Consider the following 22,019-nt stretch of genomic DNA (forward strand, 5'->3'; position numbering starts at 1 on the left):
TAGAAGTTTAACTATTTAAACCCAAAACAACCGAAATTTGTTCAACAATTAATGACCATTCTCATAGAAATAAATTACGAAAAAAGTAACAAACTTTAATATTTTATTTCCATTATATTAATTATTATTTATTTAAGATTAATTTTTATTATTTTAACCATCAATATTTGAACGACTATTTTTCTGGTAACTATTTTGTCAACTGCTATATATATCAAATTTATATTTATATTATTATCTTTTATGTGGAAGTTACTCCTAAATACGTATATAACTATATAAAGGAATTATCTTCAAAAAAAAAACTATATAAAGGAATTATACGAACACATTGTATAAATTAATGATAGTTTTTTACTGTGATTACTTGAACGAATCCTTCAAATATTATTCGAGTATTTACTTAAAACTTCAAATAATCAAATTTCATTATTATTGATTATAAAAACAAATAATTTATATAAATACAAAATTTATATTTTAATTATTTAACAGTTAAAAATTTATAACAAAATAACTAAAATAAAATAAATACTTCCAAAACAATTCCAGTCGACATTCGGATAAATTTAAAATAAAAGAAAAATGCGACATCTCGTGCTAATACTCTAGTTATTCCCTCGTATAATAAGGATCAAATCACCACAATGACACCAAATTACTAATATAAACAACAAACAGAAATGAAACATAAACAAAACTCAACTGCGATGCGTTTTAAGAACTAAACTGTGACCCTCAGGTTACAATTTCAGCTGGTACTCTAACCTCATATTCATCAGTTTCCATAATCATCTTTTTTTTCTTTATCCCTCAGTAAACCAAGAAAAAGAAGAAACATAAAAAAGAAGAATCCTCCTTCCCAGCCGTCTCCCCCACCTCCACCTCCACCCCCGCCGCCACCATTTGGAGGAAGCCCCGGGCCCCCATTATCAAGTACTGGAGACTTCGACTTCTCTACAACATTTGAACGCATTTTAAGCACAATATAATCCACATATTTCTTTAACGTGAAACCTAATATTTAACACTAAATCATCAATACTTTTTAATACACATGTGATATGGTTTCAAGGGATGAACCCGCATATGGTCAGTTTCAATGAGATTTCATTCTTGAATAGAAATTTATTTGATATGGTTCCAAAGGAGGAACCGGGTGTGGACAGTCTCAATAAAATTTCATTCTTGAATAAAAAAAATTATTTCTTGATATAATAAGATAAGATGAACAAAGTAGGGGTTTCTATGACGAAACATGAGAGGATACAAGTTACACCATGATTTTTAATTAGAAGAGAGATTTCAGTTTGTATCAGACAACAGCAAGGACCGAAGATTTGTTCATGTGTGATGCATTAAACTTTCTGAATGGCCACCTTTATATATCATTTTTTCGCAAATATACTAACTTATATTTTCCAATCCTGTAAAAGGTACCTCTGTGCGGAACAAGAGTTATGGTGGCGGACTGTTGGCGACGGGTAAGAGGTTTGGTCTGCGTTGCAACACACGTTGAATTCTGCAAAAGCAAGGAAATTATATCTAGATCTGTAGTTATGAAAAGTAGTCTAATTGCATAATAAATTCAGGTTGGGTACTTCAGAGGTCCTTTTCTATTTCAACATGTCAAATGCGCAGGACTCACCTAGCGGAAAGAAAGGTGCATGCTCATTCTAAATGCTGAAGTATCTGAAAGACTGAATCATGCTATGACTTGACATGATCAATCAAAGAAATTATGAGAATTCCAGATTATTGTTAGCACACTTTGTAACAACCAAATTTGTAATTTCATCCCTATATCAGGAAGAATTCGGGAAAAAAAACAAATTCACAGTTTTCAATTTCATATCTGTCAGACTGGCTGAGTAATGGCAGCTTTTTTTGTGTAGAATTTGTTCTCATGACCTTTATACCGAGATAGTCCTCTACTATAACTACTAAACCTGCAAGTCATAAATTTAGTTTTGATATGCTTATTTCATGATGTAGCTCCCACGTATATCTTTTACATGGAAGAGTTGAGGAAGGTTTAAATACCATATGTCTAGCACATAATTTTACAGTAAAATCTTTCACTAGCAATATTTATAAGCATTGATATCATGACATGCAAAAATATTCTACAGTATAGAATTCAATAGTAAAATCAACTTACAAAAGCAGCAGCACATATTGCAGAAGCAGAACCTGTTCTGCTAAAATGTACAAAGGCTCCTCTTTTATCAAATGGGTAAGACTGGATGCGAAGGGGAGACTGGATGTGACGCGGTCTGAAGTTCACTGAATGATTATTAATGCGACTGGAACTGGACTTCCATGGACCATATTTATCATGTTTGGTTTGCCTCCCAACTGTGCTTGCTGTAAAAAACCATAACAACGCACAATTTACCAGAAGAAAATTTCAAAATCTTACTATCTGCCAGAAAACCAAAATTTTAAGTTATGGCAAGAGTAAAAAAACATCGCTTAATTCATTTCAGTAAAAAGGAACACGATAAGCCTCCTAGATTGCAGTATGAGTCTTTCTCGTTATAAAGAATTCTTCATCCATTACTCAGCATGAAGCAGCATTTTTATAAATATCCTATTTTCATGTAGTTTTGTAAGAAAGATTCGGTTAACTTCTAAAATGAGATTCTCCATTTCTTACCTATAATACTCAATTCAAGGTCAAATCAGTTTAAGCTTAATTCTACGTCAAATTTAAATTAAGCTGCAGGAAATTCAAGCAGAAAAAAGAAATATATAACGTACCAAAGCACCATGATAGTGTCATAGTGCACAGAAGAAGAAAGAACAAACAAAATAGAGGAATGAAAAGCATAAACAACTCATATTTCACTTCAATAACAATTTTACAAGTAAATATTTGCAAGCCTTCGAAATAATTTTAGTGATTTAAGGCTCCCTTTCAGTATATCTGCAAGCGACTGGAATTTTATGCAGGAGAAAATCATCTGAATGAAGGAGTAATTACTGAAGGTCGAAGGAAAGAGTGCCATACAACTACGCAAAAGGCTAATTCTGTCTGCATAAATGAATTACAGCCTCCTAAATTGCTCTATAAGGATCAGAGACAGATTTTAAAAACCTAGGATGCAAGTTTCGTCATTTCCAAACTAGCTACTAAGTTTAATCTGAAATATTTTCTAAGAAGACGTAGTCTTGCAGATCGAGTAGTTGAATAATGGATGCCTCAAAGCCTGATACCAACGAAACTAACAGCTTGGGTAAATGTAAGACCATTTTAGTGACTACTAGAAGTCTTAAATCATCTGAGCATAAGCTCACATTGTTACAGAAACTAAAATCAAACCCATTTCCTCTCCCCACCATATCACTACATCAGGATGCTTGCGTCAGCAGAAGCATTCAGAAGATGAATCTTCTAGAAAAGAAGCTCCATGACTTGGAATCATTAAAAAGAGAATATACAAACTTATTAGCAACAAAAGAGTTTGTTATTATTAATAATACTGTCGTTGTATCGCTATACATATATCTTGCAGACCTTCAGGACCATAATTAGTTGATTATGGAAACCAGTAGTTCGAGGCAACTCTTTTGCAATATCTAACCATTCTACAGCAAAACTTAACATTGAAGAGATTACATGCCTAATGCTAACACCCTACCAACACTAAAGAATCTAAACACCCAATGTGACATGGGCTTCACTAGAACAATGAAATAAATTTAAACTTCTTTGTTTAACATCATTGCACACTACGGTTCAAGAGAGAAAAATGGCGTGTCAGCTCTTTTTACATACATTACATTTATCAAATAATTAGAATATATAAATAACCCTAACAACAAACAAGAACTAATTTAACATCCTAAATCCACAACTAGGTGCATACCAGACCTAATAACCTACCATATCACTCCAAAAGGGTGAAGTCCGACAAGTACAATCATATATAGTAGTCGTAAACAGGGACCAGCCAAACCGAGAGTGCAGAGGTCGATTTCAATGACAGAACAGGGTACAACTGAATTTCAATTTTTACAGTGAAAAAGAAAGAAGCAAAACTACAGAAGACCAAATTGTCGAAGCAGCGGTTTTAGGACACACCTACAACTAAACTGGTGGCCGTGGCACCGAAGCCGCAGGCCAACTCCAAGAATCTCTGATCAACAGGGCTAGCCATAGGAATATCAATCAAGTTCAACATCTTGATTGACAACAGAGACCTGAACAAACAATTATACATATCTTGAGTTCACAATTCAGAAAATAATAAACCCCAAAATCCTCAATCATTTAAAATCATGTCGATTTGACATATTATCGCCATGCATATAAGAAACCCTAGGCCAAAATAATTACAAATTATAATGGTGCAGCAGGCAGACAGTATATTACAAATAATAAATTTCGAATTATGTACTCACTCTTTTATCGAACGGTTCAAGACCAGTAATATATAATATATAATATATACATGCAATATGTAGCTTGAATTATGAACAGAAAGAAGAGTATATATCAAGTGAAAAAGAATAGCTTGCCTGGTTGAATCAATGTTCGTAAAACACATACACACACGGAGCTGCGATGCTTGTGTTTTGTTTAACCCTTATAGTTATATCCCTGCCACCGACGTAACTTTGTTTTATTTTGATTTGATAATCAGTTTTTTATTTTTTGTACAATTATTCTTGCTAAATATTTTTTCTTTGAGAAGCAGGTTTCATTTATTATATTTTAAATTTTATAAATATATATTTTGCATCCGATACAATTTAATATATAATAATTGATTTTGGAGCTCTGGATTTTAATTTGAAAAATTCAAATATTAAACCTGTAATATTTTCAGAAAAATGATCATAAAAATGATACTCCCTCCGTCTCAGGTTCTTTACGTTACTTTTTGACATGCATTTTTTTTAAAACTCCTATAAAATATACTTACATTTTATATATAATTTTTTTAAAAATCTGTTCTTTATAAGAATCTCAAAATGCGTGCAAATAGTGAACGTAAACTACCTGGTGGGACGGAGGGAATATATTTAATATATTTTGATAATAAAATCTATCAAAGTTTATCTTCTTTGATAAACTTTCTCGTCCTCCTTTGTTCTCTTCTTTTCTCTTTCCAATCGCTTTATAAAGTTAGAGAAGCTCGAAAAGATTCAAACAAGACTTCTTTCCACCAATTGCCTCCCCCCTGTCCCCGGCCACGAGGAGGCCCCCCGTCGTTGCCATCATAATTTTTCTTGCCTCCACCACCAGGAGGAACACTATCGCCTCCATCATCAACTAATGCTAACTTTGAATTTCCTGTAACGCAAAAATAAATAAAAAATGAAGCACAAATATAATTTGCATGTCTCGTTGCATTTTGTGTCCTAATATATTATACTCCTCCGGTTCTTTTGTGTTTGTATTGTTTGACTTTTTACGGTCAAATTAAAAAAAATTGATTGAAATTTACACATATTAAAGATTTTGAAGATCATTTAGAAAAATTACTAATTATTGATCAAAGTTCAGTCAATTTAACCACGAAAAGTGAAATGTGACAAAAGAATTGGGACGAGTCACGGATTGTACTCAATTAGTTCTATAATCCTGTGATGCTAAGTGAAATATTTATTTTTTGATATTTATAACATGATATAAGGATTGTCTCACCAAATCCTATTTGAAATATATTTTGATTTTCAGTCAATATTATGTTAGAACTAGAAATTCCTATACTTGGGATATACTGAACCATTTCGACTAGTAACAAAACCATGAGCTTTTGTGAAATAACATATTTGATGATAATACAAAGACCAAATATTTTCAGACCATATTAAATTAATAAAATTAAAATTCTTTCTACAATTATCTTAGATAATAAAGATATTATGCATGTCGAGTCAATTCTAATGGATACCCTTAATCTGATAATAAATTCAGTTTTTTTTATTTGAGTTTAGTTATATTTCAACTCTCTATACATTTGAATTTAATAATAAAGATAATTATAATGCACGTATTTATATATTTGAGAGCTCTGCCTTACTGTCAGGCAAGGAAACAGCAGAATGCACATGGAATATATAACATGTTCTGCGTGCCTGTATTCTACTGTATATTTAAGAACTTCACTGTATGTGAAAGCTACACAGTCAGCATGTGGAATAATTGAAGATGATCTGAACAAGTGGAGCTGTAATTCATAAAAAAGCAACACTAAACAACATTCTACATTGGCTAGAGATGGGAATTGAGAATTATGAACAATGAAACACAACAGAAGATCTTTAAATAAGCCTGCAGATACACTTGTACAATCCAAAAAATTACTAACAGCTCGGTAGGCTCCTGCAACAGCAAGTCCGATGAAGGTCCCGATAAGTAGATATAAACAATCGATAGAATGCAGGCCATGGTTGAGTGATGCCTGTTCCGATTTCATGACCAGCACTTGTGATCAAAATTTCTGAGAAAACCTAGGTAATAATGTACATGAGTTGTTCACAAGAACTCATTTTGAAACTGGGTTTTATCTGCCATTTCCCTTTTCACCTAAAACAAACTCTGCATAAAGATCTTTGAGAGCAAGCACAACTGTGGTAATCAATGGTCCCATTATTGCTCCCTGCATTATTATCGATTCATATTAATATCATTAGTTACATCATCTATTTAAAAATCTAAGGTGCTTTGATTGGTCCACATAAAAGTCCTCACATGCAAGAGGTAGCACAATCATACAAAACACTCACAGACAATGCAAATCATTGACAACTATTCAAATAGTCATGATATTTAGCAAGTGACCGACTAACCTAAGAAACTGATACCTTATCTGTTTTATTGTGTTTCTTTTGAAAACTCAATTATCTTTCCTCTTGAGTAAACAATCTTCACTTATAGATATTAAGTGAAGTCATTAATTATAATTAGGATTTCAAGAAAAACTTCTCGCCATTTAACATAGAACCAAATAGATACCTTGAGCATGGTGTGTCCCAACATAAATTTTACAACAATTTAAGACAAAAGTAATGCAGAAATCTTGTGGCAGTAAAGAAGACAAGGAGGAGAATATATGCATCTTACCTCCACAGCTGAAGGGAAGAGTGTCATTCCACCGATAATGCTTAGACCAGTGAGATAAGCGCTATAACCAGGAATGTCTTCTTGAATTTCGAGACACCCGTATTCAATAAGAATCAGATGAATGATAGACAAGCTGAGGGCTAGGACATATCTTCCTTCCAGTACCAATTGCAAGGCTGCCGGAATAGTTGAAAGCCAATATGGAAAAATAGGTAATAAAGGGCTAATAAATGCCAGTACAGTTGACATGTACAGGAAATGAATGGAATATAGTCTAAACAAGAGCCATGTGAGACATCCCTCAAAGACAGCAATTTCAGCTGTCGCCAAGAGAGCACTCGATATGGCTTTATCAAGAACTTCAACACATCTTGACCTAGCAGATGGTGAAATAGGAATCATACATATCACTTGCTCTGTGACTCCACCAGACTTTGATGTGATGAGATAATACAAAACCCAGAAAAAAATAATTGTCTGAGACACAAAATTGAAAATTCCGGCTGCTCCAGACACGATGGAATCACCAATAATAAACATAATCTTAGCACTGCCACCAATAACCGATTTACCACTGGAAAACACACCTTGCATCACATCCAATCCCTGGAAAGCAAATTCTTTTGCCTTCTTAACCAAATCCTCCCTCGACACTCTTAATTCTCTAAATATTGCATCAGCTTCTGTGTAGATTTCACCCCACTCACGATCCTTAAACCTCTTCTTTAAACTCAGTAATTTCTCGGTGTAAGGGGATGGCTTCATCAATGCAGTGGATTTGGAAGAAGAATCCACAGTCTGAGTTATCACAAAATGCTTAATCCCCGTCACAAACTCCGTCAAATTATACTGCATTGCCAAACTATCAACCTGCTCAGAAACAGTTTCATAGAACTGCATAGTGTATTTATCCACCATGCCAGGCACATCATTATCATCCATCCATTTCTTCACCCCAATTTTCTCCGCATAATTACTCTTTTCCACATGTGATTTCAAAGAAAAGACAGCATCTCTCCCCTCAATCCCAACTTTGTACGAAAAGAAAATTACCCCCGTCAAAAACCCAACAATCATTGCCACAATCAGTCCAATCGCCACAATAGTCTCCAATCTCTTCAAAATCCCTCTAGTAAAAAAAGCACTAATCGAACTCCTACGAAAACTATGACTCCTAAATGAAGAAACAGTAGACATAGTCGATTCAACACTACTAGCCGTAAACATAAACCCAAACAACAGAAGAACAAAAGCCCCAAACCCACCTAACTGCTCATAAGCCAACACAAACAGCCAGAAAGAAACCAACCACCTAAGCACAATCGAAAACCCACTTCTTTTTCGCCTATGAACATCAACCTTCTTCTTTCTAAGCACAACCCGAAAACAAGCATCACGAATATCCACAAGGGTACCCACAAAAACCCTAAAAACAGACACAGGCACTGCCAAAACAGTCTCAGTCAAGCCCAATTTCAAGGGTTCAGACCAAAACGAAACAAGGGTCTGCTGTATCCCTCTCAGAGGAATAGAACACAAGACAGCCCATTGAATAGGCCTTAAATACTCTTCAAGTAACTTACAAATACCATAAAGAATGAGAATAATGAAGGCTAAACCAGCATGGGCCATGGCTATATAGAGTGCTAATTTTACCTGAGAGTCATTACCGAAACCAAGCGGGCTTTGATCCGGTGGGCTTATACTGGGCTCTTCCGGCGGAGATGCGGGGGGTTGAGGCGGAGGAGGTGGAGTAACGTCGGTGGGTTTTCTAATAGAGGCAGATCGAAACATATCTTGCCAGGCTGGATTAGTGGCAGTTGAATCAGATTTAGGAGGGTCTGAATAGGGTACTAGTTCCATTAAAGATTCAAGATTCTTGGTCTCATGAAAATTCAAACTTCACAAATTTGAAAATTGAGAGAGAGAGAGTCTTTGAAGAGAGAAGCTGGCACAGGGGGAGAGAGTGATAGAGAGAGAGAAGGGGAGAGAGAGTGGGAGAGAGGGAGGGGGAGAGAGAGAGAGAGAGAGAGAGAGAGAGTGGCACAGGGGGTGTGAGATTGGGGGTGTTTGAGAGAGAGAGAGAGAATGTTTGAAGAGGGAAACTGACACAGAGAGTGAGATTGGGGAGTTTGTGAAAGAAATAATTGGTTGGTTCTTGTCTGTGTTGCCAGTTGCTAATGTCTTCAAATGTTAGTGCCCCACCACACTCCTTTTTCTCGTTTATTTATATGCATACAACACTTACATAGTTACATCAATGCATGATGCATATATATACACAATGTGTGTGCATATTTTATATTGTCACTTTATTAATTAATATATTAATAATTAATTAAGAAACAAAATAATGTTCACTGGGTCCCAGTTACCCCTTTTTCTCTTTTCTTTATAGAGCTGTTTACTAAATTATTGTGTCTTTATTATGATTTTTTTTAGAAAAATGTGATTTCAGAACATGTTAGAGAATTTAATTTTCAGAGCATGTAGAGTTATGGAGTACATCTTTCTCCCATAACAGACATGGAACACACAACCATGACATAAATTGTTCTGAAAATCTTAAAGGATTTGATGCCCAAAAGTTATATTTAGATAATTAACAACAATTAAAACTTATGTTAATATAAAACTAAAATTACTTTTATAAATACAGGATTCTATTATTACAAAATATCATCAAATTTTGATATACAAAATGCAGAAGTTTTTTTTTTAGATTCTCTTTTCTCGATTTTAAAATCGTTTTGTATTCTTTTGAAATTACTTGTCTTGTAATTTATTTTTTTGATAAATAAATGATTTTACTAACTTAACATAACTGATCAAGATCTTCCCTAAAATAAAACACGAGTTAAGCAAATAGCGGTTTTGTTTTCATATTATTTTGTATATAGAATATTCAAATTTTGAAAATAAATATTACAATGACATCTCAAACAATTCTAACTTTTGAAAAGATTTAAATATGATACTATCTTCAAATGTTGTCATAATTCTCACTGACATGCAAGTTTCTGATCACTGCAGGAAAGATACATGGTTTAAAGCTGATAGTTGGTGATTTTTCTACGAAGACAAATGTAAGCGCAGAAACGATAAGCTAATGACATTGCTAATAAGATCCAGACTTCCTGCAAGCCACCTTTCAAATTCACAGTGTCGAATGAAGGAGAACTCTGCAATGTCCTGCATCCTCCAATGCTATTGCACTCGAATAATTCGTCCCCTGAGTACTGCACTTTCAGCAGCAGCCTGAATCCGTGGTACATGAACGACACGTACTTCAACCATCGCATAAATTTTGGTATATGCTGCAGCCAGATAACAGTATAAAGAAATTAAATTGTTTGTTTTTCATATCCAGACACAAAAAAAATAAAATAAAAAATTGTATTAGGTATGTTTTCAGATATGTGAAAACCTGGACATAGTAGCCTCCAGTGAGAAGAAACAGCATAAGTACCAAAGAAGCAATCATTCCGGCCCTTCTTATACTCATTACTATGGCGCCACATAGTTCTCCGGCTCCCTGAGTTTCAGAATCATTATGCTAACTTTGATTCATGTCGAAAAATGGTAAATCATAGGAATTTGAGTAGTAGTATTGCAGGCTTACTTGGCTCGTGATAGCTACCAGTAAGATTGCAGCCACTGTCAGAAAGTAGCATTCAGCCGTTCGCCTTAAGCCCACCATGAAGTACAGTATGGTCATGAAAACTGTTGGATACAGAACATGAGCTACCATGTCACACAATGTGCTGCACACATAGTATACGCTTATTCTGTACATGTCCGCTTTTCTATCCTTCACCAGATAGAGTTTCTCAAAGGGGAAAACATAAACAGCTCCGAACAATGATGAGGATGTCCAAAAAATACAGATGTAAAACATCAAGCCAATCTGCAGTGTAATGCATGTTATACAACATTTAAAAATATTTATAGAGGGAACTGAGCCTTGTAATCTAGAATAAAGCAGAAACTACTAATATTGCCTGATCTCGAAGGAGAGCTTCTGTATCGATGCTGGATTTCCACCAGAGAAGACCTAACAGGACTGCAACTCCAAGTGCTTGAGCCAGTCTTAACACATCAAAGTAATCTCTGTATCTTTCTCTATACGTTCTCTTGCTCAGTATTTTGAACTGTTCCCACCAACTCATTGTCCAGTCTTTCTTGCCTTGAATGGCTAATTGGAGATGCTCTACTGCTTTTGTTGTCTGACAATATGATTCTTTCTCTTTCGGCTCCAGTTGTGTCTTGTACTTAAGTCGCAGATGCTAATATGCCACAGACAACATATGAGTAAAATGGTGAAAATCTCAAACTAAGACATCAGAAAGAAAAAGGTTACCTTGAGTACAGCCTTCTCATATTCGAGAGTCCCCTGATGAGCACGTAAATCATCAGGGACAGTAATGTCGTTCATCTGACCATTTGCTAAATTCAACAAAAATTCTGCAGGATTCATGGCTATTTCTGGGATAAATTGTAATGAGGAGAAGTAATCCATTGCATCTCTGGCCTTCCCATAATACACAGGATAGCCTTCTGATAACAAAAGAACCCTGTGGAACATGTGAAACATTCTGCTTGAGGGCTGGTGTATGGTTGTGATTATTGTTCTTCCTGCCTAAAGGCCAATTGTACAATCAATGAAACCCGACCAAATCATATACACCTTGACAAATTGAGATGGAAAAAATACTTTTAGTACCTTTGCCACGTCTTGAAGGCTGAGGAGGAGCCGGTTGGCAGAGGTGGAGTCGAGGCCAGAAGTTGGTTCATCAAGAAGCAATAATGATGGATCAACCAGGATTTCATAACCAATACTAGTTCGTTTTCTTTCTCCCCCCGACACTCCTTTAATAAATTCTCCTCCTATGCATGTATTTCGACATCTAAATAATAAAAAATGAAAGCATATGTTATGATAATTGAAAATTATGTGTGATAGAGGCTTCACAATGATTAAAATCTACATCCTTTCAAACCTTTCAAGGCCTAATTCTCTGATTATCATGCCAACCCTTTCGTATTTCTGCCTTCGAGTCATGCTTCCTGGGAGTCTCAAATATGCAGCAAATATTAAAGTTTCTTCCACTGTCAGGTGTGGCCAAAGTATATCATCTTGTGTCACAAAACCAATCCTGATAAAGAATCAATGCAGTACAAAGTTAACCAAAGAACTGTTCTGTCAAGTTTCTTACTTCTTTGCTTACTAAAATATATATCTAACCTCCTTTTAAGAGCTGGACTGTAAGGAATGTCATTGTATGTGATAGTTCCTTTAACATTGAATTGCAGTCTCCCCCCTATAACCTTTAACATGGTAGTTTTCCCACTACCAGAAGGACCCATCAAAGCAAGAACCTGACCAGGGCCGACACTCCCTGTAATACCCTTCAAAATGTGTTTGTAATCGTCTTGATTAATTTGTGAGGCTACTTTTGTCGCAACTGCCTTCAGGGGGTTAGCAGAAGTAGCTTGACTTGTTTTCACCTTATATTCCACATCTTGAAACTGCAGTACACAGCTAGAAAATTTCAGCACAATTCAAACAGATTTTAGGAGTTCTACATAAGAGTACAACATTATCCAAGATCAAAATGCTTAAACAGACATGCAAAATAGATTGTAGCAAGAATAGAAAGTATACCTTGAGAAATATAGGAAGTGGGCGGTCGTCGGTGGCATTTGAGGTGTCCTCTAATTCTATATCAATCTGCGAGCAGCTCCTGCTTCTGAGGTAGACTTGCGACATGTAATCTATGTTGTGGCCAAAGCCATTTCTCCCTGAAATCTGCATAGATCCCGGAGATGGAGGGGCCAGCGACGATGAGTCCTCAATTTCATCTTGTCTTGCATCTTCCATTTTCTTGGTTTGACACTCACAATTATCTCTGCCTATCTTCCTTGAGGAGATTCATAATATTTGTTTGTGATTAGCTAATGTGTAGGAATCAACTATGACATACCTAAGAGATGCCTAAATAGAATATAGAAAGATGTAATTGTTGAGCCACATGCTTTGTATGCCAACTTAATTGCATGTAACAAGCTTCTTCTTGCTAGTTTAGTTGTAGCACACCCTTGGCACCACATTCATGATTCACCAACATGCAAGCCAAAAACAAGAGTAGGAGTTGAGATTGTTGCACAAGTCTTGCAAGAGGCTTGAATTATGGACTTCTTTCACTTGTACATGTTTCATGAAAGTCTGATCATCCTTCTCTATTTGTTTACATCTACCTGATCACAATTGTTGCCCCTTCCATTATTTAACATTTCTAAAAAACCCAAATTTTTCTTCAGAAACTTTAACATGTACACAAAAATTGCTGACTTTCTTCACATTTTTTTAAAACTATTATTCATGTTTCTTGATCTGCATGGAGTAATTTTAATGGAAATTTAAACAAAGAAACACTAAAAATACCAAACTAATGTTTATTCAGTTATACTGCTGAACCGAAATAATCATTTCGATTATTAGCAAAAGAAACAAATATAAGTTTACACAGTACTGAATAGTTGAGTTAATTGTTTAAATTTACATTCAAAAACAACAGATAAAGAGTGGTCAATATTATAGATAGATTGCAACTTCCAGGTCCTCCTTCAAAATCCCAGTTGCAACTTCCAGGTCCCCGAGCCCTTCACTGACCAATGGACATTCTACAAAATCTAAACAAAAGAAACTGAGAATAAATCACAAGAGGCAGATGTTGCTGTCTTGAAAAAACCAGGTGGCTAGGTGGAGGAGAGTTCCATCAATATCTTCAGACATACAATATGAGGTTGAAATTTCCAGATTAATAAACAAGAAAACATATAAGGTTGCAATTTCAGAATGCAGACAGCAATCAATCAACCAACAAGTTGTATCATTATATTACAAAATGGAAACTAAGTACGGTTATATGCAAAGCCTGATTTTTAACGCTTAATGTAATTAAGACTTGCAATGTAACACAATGTCAAAACAAAGTCCTACCACACTGGATGAAAAGTGCATGCTCATGTGTTAACTGCTTTTAAGTAATTTGTAAATAGTTTAAGTTGGTGAATGAAATTCTATGAATCTCCGAAACAAATATTGCAACACTCCAAAGACAGAAAAGGGTACAACGTGAACAATTAATAAAGACTGCAAAAAAAGCACAAGGTTACACAGCAGTATTATTGACTGTTTTCCTTTGGTTATACAATTCATCTTTAACTTGTTCCATGCTTTACAAGTTTTAACCAGTGTTGTTAAAAGCGCGCATATGCGCGCGCATAAGCGAGAAGCGCATCGAAGCGCAGCTGATGCGCATCGCTTTGTATATGCGATGCGAGTTCAATGATGCGAGCGCATTTCTGCGCTTCTTGGGATTAAGCGAGATGCGAAAAGCGCAAAAAAAGCGCGCTTTTCTGTAACAATTCACTAGGAGGTTGACTGACTTGACTGGGCCATTGACTAAGCTCTTTAAATAGACACGGGTCATAAAAAAACCCTAAAAACACTACCTAGCAGCCGAGAAACAAACATAACTGGGCAAATCTACTTATTTTTTCCTCTGGACTCTCTCTTTTAAGTTTTAATTATACTTTTTTTCTTGTTCTGAACTCTCTCTCTTAATTACATACGATAAGCATACATATACCTCATCTTCTTATACTTGTATATACATATATGATATATATATATGTACATATAGATATGTAGCAGATACATAAGCTATATACATATATATACATAAGATACATATATATACATGCATATACATAGGGTATATATATATATCATTGAGAATGACGAACAAGAAATTGAATATGTTGAAGATCCAAATCAAAATAGTGAAGAAGATGATTTTGTGAATATTGATGAAGACGAAGAAGATGATTAGTGATTTAGCGGATAACTTCGCATTTCTTTTCCACTCTGCCTTTAAACTATTCTAGGCTTTGAATTTCTAGGTATTCTGGTTGCATTATCATTTTTGATGACTGACTTTTGCTTATTAATGTTTTATTATCTATAAGTATATAATGTTTTACAATATATATTGTCTAAATATGTATATTTTACATGTTTTCGATGAATCCGCGCTTTGCGCATTGCGCGTTGCGCTTATGCCCCGTAAGGCCTTTGCGCTTCGGTGCGCATATCGCGTTTAATAACACTGGTTTTAACGCTGATCAATATTTGCAATAAGAACCTCTATGATAAAAGCAATATTTGGACAAAGGAACTTGTCATGTATAAGTGGCTGCTACAGATGCTTGAAGCATAATTCACAACCTTAGTAAAAACACTAAGCTAGCAGCCAAGCAAGTAGCAACTCAAAAAATTCATCTCTCGCCCGACAAAAGTCATGACCAGAATTACCTACTGTCGTTAGATGATAGAAGCTATCTACCTGTGAACTAGGTACCATTTTAATCCTTTTCAATGAGTTTTCTCCGCCTGCGAGGAGTCTCCCTCTTAACGAACATCTTCTCCAATTCATTGAGAGGTCGACTTGACCCATCTGCTAGACTAACAAACTTCCAGCCACCGCCATTTCCACGCTTTCCACGAGGCCCCATCTTTTCAATAGTGAAGTTCCACCCATCATTCGGACGTCTTCGACTGTATTTGTGGCATTTGATTTGCTTAGCCATCTGTTAAAATTAGCAAAACAAAATGTCAACAGTTTGAATTGAATATGAGCAGATGATGGTGGTGGATAAAAAAGAGTATATCAAAGGAAACAGCCTAACATGAAAACATGTTAACGGATCATGGAAAATACCTTCATTTTGTTGAAGTTCATTCTTTGAACAAACTCCTGATATAGCATTTCATCCTCCTTCATGGAAATCTCGTAGTGAACCTCATCTGGATCCCTAGTAGTGCCATCCCATCCCTCAGGCATGATCTTGAAATCTGGCTTGTAAGGAAGGGAAGCAACATGAAATTCTCTGTCGCTAGAAGAGAAAAACCTGCAAAAGCAAAATAGCTGGAAGATAAGAGCCACGCCTTAGTGATGGATTACTGTTAGAGGGTTTTCCCCTGTTATACATGAACTCATCTATATCTAATTACTTAAGCAAAATGATATCAACAATTTAATTAGACAAAATGAGTATTTAGGATTCCTACCAACTAATCATTGGTTTTGTGCATAATAACCTTTCAAGGTGCCATAAATTATACAAACATACGTCAATCAGTTATCTCATATCTAGGAAACAATTACTATCTGCGCACTAACAATTCACAATCTAATACAACCTACTGATTCTGTTGAAATTCAAACATCTTTTAGTTTCATTAAGTGACATACATGTTAAACCAACTATTTAGCCATCGAAGAAGACGGTATGCCCGAATTCTCCACTACATACGGAAGCATAGACATTCAAATATTACGACTGAAACAAGACAACCCTAAAATCTGCCAATGAAAAATGTTTTGATGCACAACCTTGATAGGTAGATGCAATTTCCATGAAACAGTATATTGCTTCTCCGGAGGTTAAAGTACTAGTGTATGCACCTCAACAGTCAACAGCCCCAACTTTAAAGAAAAAGCAAACTCACAAAGTATAACCGAGAGGTTTGCTCAAAACACATGGTCCAGCCCTCTAGTTCAGCTAATTGATTATAATTTATAACCCACAGTCTTAGACTCTACATACTTGAACATGTTTCATCTATGGTCCATTCACATCTCATAATTTATTTACTTCTATTTTCCTTTTTTTGGGATAATTTATTAGCCTCTATTCATGTGTCGACACTGGTCCAACCCCCGACCCTAATTAACTGACTTTAGGGTATCTGCTATTATCCATTTACATTGTAAATATGCTTCTCAATTAAGAAGACTGTTAGTTTCCAAACATCAGTTTAGTCTACTAGACTCACTTGCTTATAATCCAAACCACTAGCAATATACCTAAGTTTTCAATGCAGACAAATAAGCAGGCCCGGCCCAGAGGGAGGGCAAAGAGGGCGACCGCCCAGGGCCCATACCTTCAAAGGGGCCCAAAATTCAGATATATTAATAATATATGTTCATGTATTTTATATAAAAATCAAAATTGTTATAAATGTGTCCTTTTACTTGTCTCATCGTGAATTTTAGTATGTGTTATTTGTGCAATTATCAATTTCTAATAGGATCCTAATACAAGTAAAGGCCTGTTTTTTGCTTATTTTGCTAAATATTAGTTCCGTTATCATTGATATGATATCATATTTTCTGTAATTTTAATTCGCTTTATCATATAGGATTAATGAAGAAAAAATCGAGGGCCTATTTTTTACATTTCGCCCAGGGCCCGTATATAACACGGAACGGCCCTGCAAATAAGTATACAATGACTTCACAATTAACAAGCAAATGAGACATTGAATGAGTTCATTCATCAAGAAAAAGAACATCTTACTCAGGACAAGTATCAAGCAGCAACTCCACGGAATCATCCAACGGATAACCAAGTTTCTTCTCCATTTCCTCCTCATCCTGCTTGAGCCACAAAATCGCGTGCACACGTTGCCTCATAATCCGATAATCCTTAGCCAATTTCTCCACTGTATACACCTCCGGATTCTCCTTATGCAGCTTATACATCTCCGCCTTCTCGGAGTCCTTCAAATACGAGCCTCGCGCACCTGGCTCCCTCACTTGCTTCAGCAGCACACTCATTTCCTTTAACCTCTCTCCCCAGCCGTCCACAAAAGCCTTCCCTTTCTTATTCGCCGTTTCGATATCCCTCATCAGATCAATCTCCTTCTCCGTCCATTGCGCATTCGCGAACTGCGTCGTCGCGGTGGGGCCGGCCTTCGGTCGCGGCTGCGATGGAGATTGTTGCGGCCGCGGCGGAGTTTGCTGCGGCTGCGAAGGCTGCGAAGGAGGTTCTTCCGGAGTATCGATTTTACGGCCGACGGCCTCACCGTCGAAGTGCTCTTTGGTGAGTCCCATAGTCCAGTTTGACGGCGTCGCGTCGTTCCAAAAGTCGTCGCCGCCGCCGCCGCCGGCGGATGAGAAGAGCCGGAAAGTAGAGGGGAGGTGAGTGGCGGCGGCGGTGGATTTGAGCGGGCTGTGGAGTAACAAACGGCTAAGAAATCGCATTTTCAAGAATCCCAGTGTTAGGGTTTTTAGGGTTTTGGGGATCTCGGCGTTACAGGTGGCTGATTTCGAAATGGAGTGGAGAGTTAGAATTACCCAACGCTTTCATCTACACTCGTGACTCGTGAGATAGAGGAGGTATTTTACTAGCTTAAAAAATAAATATTATATATATTCCTAGCTTATAAAAATTATATTCAGTATAAAACAAATTATATTCAGAATAAATTGTCAAGATATACAAAATGAAATAAAGTTAAGAATTTTAAATGAAATAAATTCTATTTAAAATATGACTAATATTTTTAAATAAATAGTAATCAAAATAAGGAACATGTAAAATCTATTTAACAATTTTTTTTAAAAATCACTTGATGAAAAATATTTATCAATATTACCTTTTAAAATTAAAAATGACTATAAAAGATTGCTGACTTCCTTCGCATTTTTCTTTAACTATTATTCGTGTTTCTTGATCTGCATGGAGTTATTTTAATGGAAATTTAAACAAAAAACGCTAAAAATACCAAACTACTCGTAATGTTTATTCACTAGAAGCACCCGTTACTAAATGCACTAAAATTTTGTTTTGTGGAGTAACGAAGAATTGCTTTCTTAACTTATAAGAGCATCTCCAGTGTTGGCTATAATTATTGGCTAAATTGGACTCGAGTATAGCTATATTGGTTAACTATAATTTAAAAATAGTATGTTATTAATATTTTAATTGTTATAAATAGAATATATCACTTTAATTAATAAGTGATGTGTAATCATCCTACAGATTTCTTACAGAGCTGCAATGGATCGACAAATATAGTCATCCATTAGAGGTTGGTTATAATTATATAATTATAGATAACAAGTGGGGATGGTTGGAAAGTGAATTTTTGAAGCCATTAGCTATAATTTTTATTTTTAGTATGATAATTAAGATTTTAGCTAAGGAGTCTTAATGGTTGGAGATGCTCTAGGAGCAAGTCCAATAGGTTACCTATATGATGTCCTAAACTCATATTTAAGTAATGTGTCAAAAAAAATGCACTCCAGCACTATCCTACTGTTATCCTAAATCACTAGCACAACCTTAATTCTCCTAACCATTACCTATTTATAAGTAACCCCTAGTTTAATATTTATGAATAATATAATCATCTCTCTCCTTCTTTCTTTGTCTATTCTCTGCTTTTCCCCTTCTCTCTCAAATTTCTTATTAAAATAATCTTAGGAGAACAAATATAGAGATTACTATTGGAGTTGACACTGAAAATAAATTACCTAAATCACTAAGACATACTAGCACTTATTATTTTATATTAACCTTTAACCCGTGCAAAGCACGGGCGGAAATAGAATTCGTAATTTATTATTTATAATTTAAATTTTAACATCATTTTATTAGTATTTTAGTATTAATGGATTGAATCTTAATTAAATTATATATATATATATATATATATATATATATATATATTAGTGCATTTAATTCGAATTTAGTACACGTAGATTTAAAAATAAAAAAAACCAGAAAATTCAAATCTTTTCCAAACATAGTCAATCGTGTAATACCTTTGAAAGATTCAGTAATCTAATCAATCGAATTTCAAACGTAATTTTGCAATCTTTATTTTTTTGACAATAATAACTTTTAAGATTAGAGTTAGAAAAAGTTATGTAATGGTTCGTATTTATATTGAAATTGAACACGTTAAAGTTAAAAAGAATTATATGAAGGTTCTTGTTAAAAAAAGATATTCAAAACTGTATATTTATAATTTTATTTATAACATCATTATAATTTTTTTAATGAAATATTATATGTTAATGTATTGTTATAAGTGTTTTTAGTATTTGAAACTGTTTAACAATACAATATTAATAGACTCAATATTGTATAGATTATCAATATATATATATAAAGGAGGATGCGGGCGTTTCTATAATTGCTCGATTTAGTCTTCTGATTTTTCTTAAATTTCGGAGAGAAAATATAATTATAATTCAAAAAATAAGGTTCAAGAATTCTAAAAGTAATACAACTCTTTTCTTATTGATGTTGAATTCTAAGTGTAACTCTACAATCTAGAAGAAGGGTTTTTAATTTTTTTATTTAGGAATCATAAACGTAATATAATTCTTATTTTTTTATACATTAATATATCTGATTTTTCTTAAATTTCGGAGAGAAAATATAATTATAATTCAAAAAATAAGGTTCAAGAATTCTAAAAGTAATACAACTCTTTTCTTATTGATGTTGAATTCTAAGTGTAACTCTACAATCTAGAAGAAGGGTTTTTAATTTTTTTATTTAGGAATCATAAACGTAATATAATTCTTATTTTTTTATACATTAATATACAAATTATTAAAGAAGTACAATTCTTATATTTCAAAAATTATAAATTTATAGTTTTATTTTATTAAAGATAATATAGTAATCATAAAAGAGATATAATTCTAAGTAGTTAAGAAATAGGAATCTTAAAAAAAATAAAAATTCTAAACAGTTAAGAAATAGGAGTCTTAAAAAAATATAATAACTAAAATATATAAAATTCTAAGTAGTTAAGAAAAATACGGTAGCTATAATATATTTTTCCAATTATAATTATAATTTTATCGTAAGGTAAATGATTCTTGATTAGTATTGTGCTTGAGGGGAGGGCGGCCCAAATTAATTTTTATCTAACTAATAGTAAATTTTTTATTAACATTGTGTTTGACGAGAAAACGGCTAAAACAATTTTTTATTTAAATTATAATATATTTTTTTATTAAAACGGGACATCGGCTTAAAATAATTTAATCCAATTATAATCTTTCACTTTATCGTAATTAAAATAATTTTTTATTAGTGTTGTGTGTTCATGGTGGGGCGACTCAAACTAATATATATATTATAATGTTTTGTTATTTGTATTGTGTTTGACAAGAGAGCGGCTCAAACTAATTTTTATCTATATTATTATATTTAATTTTATCATAATTACTGATTAATATTGTCTTCGATGGGAGGGCAGTTCAAACAATTTTTTTATTAGTATTGATGTGTTTGACAGGAGGCCACTTAAACAAATTTTTATATTAATTATAATAATTTTTTTATTAGTGATATGTTTTAATGGGAAGATGACTAAAAATAATTTTTATGCAACCGTAACAGTGATCCGTATTAAAATTTATATAAAAATCCATAACGCCGCCGCGAAGCGCGGCTTTATTCACTAGTTTATAAATAATAGGATAGGTAACCTCTTGGACTTGCTCTAAGACCTAACTTTTAAGCGTCTCTTTGGTGAATCTAGTACAGTCTTTCAACGTCCTATTACTCCGATACTCGTTCTACACCGAATGTTTACCAAGTCCGACGCATTTTACATAGAAGTATTTATATAATATTTTTTTACACACACATATAAATTAATACTATGAATTATGAAATATATTTCTAGCTTAATATAGAATTTTTTCAGTATACTTTTAAAACATATTTTTTATACTAAGTTATAATAATTGAATATAAATATAATTTAAAATCTTTTAACTACAATATATGGTTATTTTTTAATTAGATTATTGGATTTCTCAAACCAAAATATGAAAATCGTTAAAAATAATATTAAAATTTGTGTTCATGCAAAAGTCTAAATTTTGATTGCAACAAATAATAGTTTGAAATTAATTTGAATAATATTGATTAAAACATATAAATAAATGCAAAAATTTATTTTCTATTTTGGAAACCATGTGCCTACGTGGCACCGGCTGAGCTAAGCACCACAGTACCTTACTCCAATCCATACGATCTCACTAAACTTAACGCTTTA

At 34.0% G+C, this 22,019-nt stretch overlaps 4 protein-coding genes across 6 annotated transcripts; all 4 read right to left on the minus strand.

The window, feature by feature from the left end:
• Positions 1 to 648: 648 nt before the first annotated feature.
• Positions 649 to 4,625, minus strand: LOC108218113 (uncharacterized). Its single transcript, XM_017391035.2, has 5 exons — positions 4,525 to 4,625; positions 4,088 to 4,206; positions 2,162 to 2,367; positions 1,441 to 1,522; positions 649 to 957 (listed from the first exon to the last, which is right to left on the minus strand). The coding sequence occupies exons 1-5, from the start codon at positions 4,551 to 4,553 to the stop codon at positions 779 to 781; spliced, it is 615 nt and encodes a 204-aa protein (XP_017246524.1). The 5' UTR covers positions 4,554 to 4,625; the 3' UTR covers positions 649 to 778.
• A 1,544-nt stretch (positions 4,626 to 6,169) lies between these two features.
• Positions 6,170 to 9,235, minus strand: LOC108219111 (uncharacterized). The gene is made up of 2 exons (XM_017392397.2): positions 7,079 to 9,235; positions 6,170 to 6,614 (listed from the first exon to the last, which is right to left on the minus strand). The coding sequence occupies exons 1-2, from the start codon at positions 8,939 to 8,941 to the stop codon at positions 6,519 to 6,521; spliced, it is 1,959 nt and encodes a 652-aa protein (XP_017247886.1). The 5' UTR covers positions 8,942 to 9,235; the 3' UTR covers positions 6,170 to 6,518.
• Positions 9,236 to 10,050: 815 nt separating this feature from the next.
• Positions 10,051 to 13,135, minus strand: LOC108217681 (ABC transporter G family member 26). The gene is made up of 9 exons (XM_017390559.2): positions 12,744 to 13,135; positions 12,324 to 12,607; positions 12,079 to 12,234; positions 11,802 to 11,985; positions 11,439 to 11,717; positions 11,080 to 11,364; positions 10,701 to 10,985; positions 10,506 to 10,613; positions 10,051 to 10,395 (listed from the first exon to the last, which is right to left on the minus strand). The coding sequence occupies exons 1-9, from the start codon at positions 12,957 to 12,959 to the stop codon at positions 10,126 to 10,128; spliced, it is 2,067 nt and encodes a 688-aa protein (XP_017246048.1). The 5' UTR covers positions 12,960 to 13,135; the 3' UTR covers positions 10,051 to 10,125.
• Positions 13,136 to 13,520: 385 nt separating this feature from the next.
• On the minus strand, positions 13,521 to 18,329 carry LOC108215590 (protein GAMETE CELL DEFECTIVE 1, mitochondrial). 3 transcript variants are annotated; one of them, XM_017388095.2, is made up of 4 exons: positions 17,507 to 18,329; positions 15,865 to 16,054; positions 15,490 to 15,733; positions 13,521 to 13,771 (listed from the first exon to the last, which is right to left on the minus strand). In XM_017388095.2, exons 1-3 carry the CDS (start codon positions 18,190 to 18,192, stop codon positions 15,509 to 15,511), a joined length of 1,101 nt encoding a protein of 366 aa, XP_017243584.1. In that variant the 5' UTR covers positions 18,193 to 18,329; the 3' UTR covers positions 13,521 to 13,771; positions 15,490 to 15,508. The 3 variants fall into 3 exon arrangements, with proteins under 3 accessions (XP_017243584.1, XP_063947967.1, XP_017243585.1); XM_064091897.1 differs by having other exon boundaries at positions 13,521 to 13,762; positions 17,507 to 18,313; XM_017388096.2 differs by having other exon boundaries at positions 13,521 to 13,864; positions 17,507 to 18,312.
• Between the last annotated feature and the right edge of the window lie 3,690 nt (positions 18,330 to 22,019).

The sequence above is a fragment of the Daucus carota genome, chromosome 4, assembly GCF_001625215.2.
Source record: "Daucus carota subsp. sativus chromosome 4, DH1 v3.0, whole genome shotgun sequence".
Lineage (NCBI taxonomy): Eukaryota > Viridiplantae > Streptophyta > Magnoliopsida > Apiales > Apiaceae > Daucus > Daucus carota.

Bases quoted from the DNA above. Each gene is read 5' to 3' on its own strand.
- LOC108218113 (XM_017391035.2), bottom strand. From the start codon at position 4,553: ATGTGTTTTACGAACATTGATTCAACCAG. The intron at 1,523-2,161 runs GTAAGTTGATTT...TTGCTTTTGCAG, and splicing joins CAATATGTGCTGCTGCTTTT to AATTCAACGTGTGTTGCAAC. The intron at 958-1,440 runs GTACCTTTTACA...CAAATGTTGTAG, and splicing joins AACTCTTGTTCCGCACAGAG to AGAAGTCGAAGTCTCCAGTA.
- LOC108219111 (XM_017392397.2), bottom strand. From the start codon at position 8,941: ATGGAACTAGTACCCTATTCAGACCCTCCTAAATCTGATTCAACTGCC. The intron at 6,615-7,078 runs GTAAGATGCATA...ATAATAATGCAG, and splicing joins TCTTCCCTTCAGCTGTGGAG to GGAGCAATAATGGGACCATT.
- LOC108217681 (XM_017390559.2), bottom strand. From the start codon at position 12,959: ATGGAAGATGCAAGACAAGATGAAATTGAGGACTCATCGTCGCTGGCC. The intron at 11,986-12,078 runs GTTTGAAAGGAT...TTTATTATTTAG, and splicing joins AGAGAATTAGGCCTTGAAAG to ATGTCGAAATACATGCATAG. The intron at 11,365-11,438 runs GTAACCTTTTTC...GTGGCATATTAG, and splicing joins ATGAGAAGGCTGTACTCAAG to CATCTGCGACTTAAGTACAA.
- LOC108215590 (XM_017388095.2), bottom strand. From the start codon at position 18,192: ATGCGATTTCTTAGCCGTTTGTTACTCCACAGCCCGCTCAAATCCACC. The intron at 16,055-17,506 runs GTAAGATGTTCT...TTGCTTTTGCAG, and splicing joins CTGCTTGATACTTGTCCTGA to GTTTTTCTCTTCTAGCGACA. The intron at 15,734-15,864 runs GTATTTTCCATG...TAATTTTAACAG, and splicing joins TGAACTTCAACAAAATGAAG to ATGGCTAAGCAAATCAAATG.